This window comes from Labrus mixtus, chromosome 23 (assembly GCF_963584025.1).
Source record: "Labrus mixtus chromosome 23, fLabMix1.1, whole genome shotgun sequence".
In the NCBI taxonomy this organism is placed as follows: Eukaryota; Metazoa; Chordata; class Actinopteri; order Labriformes; family Labridae; genus Labrus; species Labrus mixtus.
The window spans coordinates 19,662,139-19,668,138 of record NC_083634.1 but is presented as its reverse complement, the minus strand read 5'-3'; the positions used below and the strand labels follow the sequence as shown (position 1 = coordinate 19,668,138).

Below are 6,000 nucleotides of genomic sequence, written 5' to 3'. Positions count from 1 at the left end.
TGGGAAAAAAACAACAACAACAAGGAAGTGTTGGAATCTGCAGCCGACACCAAATGTTGACAACCCGAGCCGGGACATTTGATTGACGGCTTCAGCTGCCGACCCGGCGCTCTCTCTGGCGCGTTGCCTTCTGAAGCTTTTAGCTAAATGTTTACCGCGTGTCCTTGTGTGAAGGAGGACGAGCAGGAGAAGAGCGGGACGTTTGTTTGGCTCGTTTATTTTTGATAGGCTTGTTTGTTGGGGGGGGGGGGGGGGATAAATCACACACTTCACACACACAGTGATAGATAACCTGGCGTCTGAAGGGTCGTCTGAGGTGATCACAGAAACAGAAAGGAGAGAGAGAGAGAGAGAGAGGAAGAGGAAGGAGAGAGAGAGAGGAAGGAGAGAGAGAGAGAGGAAGGAGAGAGAGAGAGAGTAAGAGGAAGGAGAGAGAGAGAGAGAGTAAGAGGAAGGAGAGAGAGAGAGAGAGTAAGAGGAAGGAGAGAGAGAGAGAGAGAGAGGAAGGAGAGAGAGAGAGGAAGGAGAGAGAGAGAGAGGAAGGAGAGAGAGAGAGAGTAAGAGGAAGGAGAGAGAGAGAGAGAGTAAGAGGAAGGAGAGAGAGAGAGAGAGTAAGAGGAAGGAGAGAGAGAGAGAGAGTAAGAGGAAGGAGAGAGAGAGAGAGAGAGTAAGAGGAAGGAGAGAGAGAGAGAGAGTAAGAGGAAGGAGAGAGAGAGAGGAGAGAGAGAGAGAGAGAAAGAGGAAGGAGAGAGAGAGAGGAGAGAGAGAGAGAGAGAAAGAGGAAGGAGAGAGAGAGAGGAGAGAGAGAGAGAGGAGAGAGAGAGAGAGTAAGAGGAAGGAGAGAGAGAGAGGAAGGAGAGAGAGAGAGAGAGAGGGAGTAAGAGGAAGGAGAGAGAGGGAGGAGAGAGAGAGGAGAGAGAGAGGAGAGAGAGAGAGGAGTAAGAGGAAGGAGAGAGAGAGAGGAGAGAGAGAGAGCGGGAGTAAGAGGAAGGAGAGAGAGGGAGGAGAGAGAGAGGAGAGAGAGAGTAAGAGGAAGGAGAGAGAGAGAGGAGAGAGAGAGGACACAATAGGAGGAGTTAAGAGACAAAAAGACGCGACTTGGCTGCGTCCCCGTGACTCAGAGGGCGGCTGAAGGTCTCTGGTTTGATGCCGAGCCGTGCGAGACGGCGAGCTGTAATGAGATGTAAATGGAAGCGACCTGAACAACGGGGCGCCTTCACTTCTCGCCACGAGCACGAGTAACCTTTGGTTTGTCGTGGCAGGAAGATCAAAAACTTCTTGTGCTGATTCATCACGAGGGTCTGAGATCGTAGAGTTTACCTCCTTCTGAAACGTAATGAAAGACGTCTTTTCATTTCCTCTGAGTGGCTCCTCTTCCCTTCATTTCATTTTAAAGTGTGCTCGTAAACATCCCCTCCCTCGACTCCTCGGCTTCTCTCTCTGGACTTTGAAGAGGAGAGGACAAAAACATCACGTCTCATATTGAAGTTATGTAACAAATGTAACAAACATTGTTCCTTCATTTGTGTTTTGACCTATTTTTCCTTTTAATTGAGTTATTCTATAAAAACTTTGAAGATCCAGAATCTGAAAGACCTCGAGTCAAAGTGAAGGAGGCCTCATGTGTATCCATGTTTCCTGTTAGATTTGTGTTTAGATGTGTTACAATACTAAACAAACTTCTTCTGCTGAACACTTTGCTAGTTTTGTTTTAAGAATGTTTGAGGTTTTGATTTTAGAGCCTCATACTGACAGATACTTAGAGGGTCTTTGTTTTTGGATGCACAACCCGATCTGTTTCTCTCGCGTCAGATAAAAAAAAGTTTAAGGAGGAATTCATTTCAGTTCAGACCGTGTTACTCTGAAGACTCAAACTGTCAATCAATCAATTTTTATTTGTATAGCGTCAACTCATAACAAGTGTTATCTTGAGTCACTTTACAAAAAGCAGGTAAAAGACCTTACTCATTGTTATGTTACATAAAGCAGGTAAAAGACCTTACTCATTGTTATGTTACATAAAGCAGGTAAAAGACCTTACTCATTGTTATGTTACATAAAGCAGGTAAAAGACCTTACTCATTGTTATGTTACATAAAGCAGGTAAAAGACCTTACTCATTGTTATGTTACAAAAAGCAGGTAAAAGACCTTACTCATTGTTATGTTACATAAAGCAGGTAAAAGACCTTACTCATTGTTATGTTACATAAAGCAGGTAAAAGACCTTACTCATTGTTATGTTACAAAGAGCAGGTAAAAGACCTTACTCATTGTTATGTTACATAAAGCAGGTAAAAAGACCTTACTCATTGTTATGTTACAAAGAGCAGGTAAAAGACCTTACTCATTGTTATGTTATAAAAAGCAGGTAAAAGACCTTACTCATTGTTATGTTACAAAAAGCAGGTAAAAGACCTTACTCATTGTTATGTTACATAAAGCAGGTAAAAGACCTTACTCATTGTTATGTTACATAAAGCAGGTAAAAGACCTTACTCATTGTTATGTTACATAAAGCAGGTAAAAGACCTTACTCATTGTTATGTTACATAAAGCAGGTAAAAGACCTTACTCATTGTTATGTTACATAAAGCAGGTAAAAGACCTTACTCATTGTTATGTTACATAAAGCAGGTAAAAGACCTTACTCATTGTTATGTTACAAAGAGCAGGTAAAAGACCTTACTCATTGTTATGTTATAAAAAGCAGGTAAAAGACCTTACTCATTGTTATGTTACATAAAGCAGGTAAAAAGACCTTACTCATTGTTATGTTACATAAAGCAGGTAAAAGACCTTACTCATTGTTATGTTACATAAAGCAGGTAAAAGACCTTACTCATTGTTATGTTACATAAAGCAGGTAAAAGACCTTACTCATTGTTATGTTACATAAAGCAGGTAAAAGACCTTACTCATTGTTATTAAAAGGCAGAAATCTTCAGCTGGATCCCCGGCTCATGATGAAACAGCCTTCACAGGCCTAGACTGCGCCGGGTTTTGAAAGGGATCGGGGGAGAGATGGGATAAAATGCAGAAAGAGGGATAGGGAGCAAGAGGGTGGGGGGGGAGACTGTCAGACTCTGCGGAGGTCACGCACAGTTAGCTCCTTAAAATACAATAATACTGTGTTAAGCTCTGTGTTTTGAAGGTCACACGGTCGGTTATCTGCAGGTTATTTTTAAACTCAAACTCTGAATGATGCATGAGCCCGACTTTAAAGCTGCTATCAAGAAAGCAGAAGATAAATGTTGTTGCTTTAGTCCTTCGATAACAACGTGAGGCTCATTTATTTCAAGAAACAGACAATTACACTGCTAACTCTCTCTCTCTCTCTCACCCCCCCCCCCCCTTTCTCTCTCTCTCTCTCTCTCCTCAGTTCGTGGCTCAGCCTAACTGTCAGCAGCTCCTCGCCACGCTTTGGTACGATGGCTTCCCGGGTTGGAGGAGACGACACTGGGCGGTCAAGCTGGTCACCTGCTTCATCATCGGACTCCTGTTTCCTTTCTTCTCTCTGGTATGGAGGGAGGGAGGGTGGGAGAATTCACAAAGGGGGGGGGGGGGGGGTCTGTATTACAGATGCTTAAAATTAATACTGGGCAGAAAGTGGTCGAGGAAGAGAGGAAGGAGGCGAGAAAGGAAAGGATAAAGGGAAGTTTAAAAGATACAAGGAAGGTTAGGAGAGAGGAAGGAAGACGAGTTGATGACTTAATGTTTACAAGATTTTTGCTCAATTCCTGTAAAGCTCATTTCCCATCGTCCCATTGTGTGAAGCATTCACATAAGGATTTTGTGAAATGTCAAAGGAGGATTTGACCAGAGCTGCTGAAAAAGCCGGCGGTCACTTTTGAGTTCTATTTAGCATTAGCGTTAGCATTTTGAAACTTTTGAAATTTTAGCTCCTCCAAACGTTTCAAGTTTAACCCGAGCTAACTCTCCCCGAGCTGACTAACAACAACCAAGCGTCTTTGAAGATGTTAAAAAAATGCTGAAAAAATCGAGAGACATTAGTGCGCTAAAGAGGATTGTTTTATGTCTTTTAACTTGAAAACACTTTGTTGTTACACAAGGTCATAAATCTGAGAGAGAAGAGTCACAAATCTTCTTTCAAAGATTGTTCTTTCTTCTGTTTTGTACCTTCATAAGAACTGTCAGGACAGATAATTGAATAAAAACTAAAACATGTCATGTCTCTGCGTCTCCTCAGATCTACCTGCTGGCTCCTAAAAGCGCTCTGGGACGCTTCATCAAGAAGCCCTTCATCAAGTTCATCTGTCACACGGCGTCCTACCTGACCTTCCTCTTCCTGCTGCTGCTCGCCTCGCAGCACATCGCACGCACCAACCTGCACATGCAGGGACCCCCGCCCACCATCGTGGAGTGGATGATCCTCCCGTGGGTGGTGGGTACGTACGCGGACTTTTACCTCAACTTTAACAGACCTTACTTAACTGAACTGCATCGTTAATCATTTTCAATGGGAGGTGTGAGGTGTGAGAGCAGGACTCTGGGGTCGGGTTCTTCAGAGTCAGAAGCAGTATAGCAGAGGTGAGGATTTGGATTCGGAGCTTGGCGTTGGAATGAAGAAGTCTTTTAGCACGGAAAAGACGAGATTAATGCAGCGAAACTGATGTTTTCAAAGATGCTAACAAAAAAATACCACGGTGGTAAAAGGACAATCTGGCAACGAGTGAAAGACTGAGCTAGTACTCGAAATCACTCTTCTCAATTCCACTTTCTGAAGGTCTCATTTCAGAACTGAAAGCATTTTCCTCGGTCTTGTCTCGGTCTCAGACTGGGCGGACTGATCGGCTGTTTTTCCACATAATTACTGTGATTAGAAGTAAAACACCTCTTTCTCAAAGAACATTTAAAGTCTTTAAATGTGATTTTTAACACTTAAATGTATAAATCAAGTGTATCCTCTGAAAATAACTCTGTGAGTCATGACTGTCTACAATGGGTGTAACACCCGAGTCCCACTGTCTGTGATGTTTTCAGAGTTTTCAGAGTCCTATCTTCACTTTGTTTACATCGCCCGGACAGCCGGCTGACTCCTCCCCTCGTGTATAAAAGTTGTTTAATTGAGGGACTAGAGAAAAGAAGAATAACATACTGTACTCACTGCTTAACTGTGTTTCTAGATCACGCTCATTTCAGGTACATTTACATGCAGTGTGAATTTATCGCATATAAAGCCTTTAACTTCAACTTCTTTGTAGTTTTTTTTTTTTTTAATTCCCCTGGATACCGCCGCAACCTGTCTGGTGTTACGATCTCAGTCAGTGACACCAAGTCCAGGTGACCACAAACATACACACAGAGGGAACAGAGGAGTGGAAGTGACACAAAATCAAATAGTTTCTGATTCACACTGGACTAAATTATCGAATGACCTGACGTCTTTGTGATGATGAAATATTGTGGATATTTTCTGATTGAGTTGTTATTTACAACCGAAGGACTGAGTAGAGTTGTGCAGGATTAAGACGACCTCTGCGATCATTACCAGTTACTCCACGTTTCCAGTCTCTAATTCTCTGCACTCGTTGTAAGAACTTGAAGACGTCATGGTCCAGTAAGCAGCCGTACTCTGAAAAACAGAAACAAAAAAATACAACCACTTTTTAAAATAACTTTTTTTTTCTTTACTTTGATTGCTGCTCATCGAGAAGACCCCGAGTGTGTCTACACCAGTGTGTATACGTGTGTGTGTTTGTTGGGGTGTGTGGGTGTGTGTGTGTGGTCGGATGCTTGCGAGTGTGGAGGAGGTGGACGTGGTGTGTGTGTGGGCGGTCGGTTGTGTGTGTGTGTGAGTGATTACATCTCCATATTCTCTCTCTTAGCTGACAGCAATCATTTCCAAATCCGAACCATCATCCGCTATGATCGCTGAGGAAAACACAAAACCATCTGTTCTCGCTCTCTGTGTGTCTGCTCGCTTTTCATCCTGCCTAAATCGCTCCGAGACACTCGGCTCTGAAAGGCTTTGGATGAT

General features: G+C 43.0%; 1 protein-coding gene across 1 annotated transcript in view; it reads left to right on the top strand.

Annotated features, from left to right (window-relative positions):
• trpc5a (transient receptor potential cation channel, subfamily C, member 5a) overlaps window positions 1-6,000 on the top strand; it is a 104,322-nt gene that overhangs the window by 76,370 nt on the left and 21,952 nt on the right. The window contains exons 9-10 of the mRNA XM_061031125.1: window positions 3,382-3,519; window positions 4,210-4,408. Of these exons, the coding sequence (XP_060887108.1) occupies window positions 3,382-3,519; window positions 4,210-4,408 (337 nt within the window). The remainder of the gene's footprint in view (window positions 1-3,381; window positions 3,520-4,209; window positions 4,409-6,000) is intronic.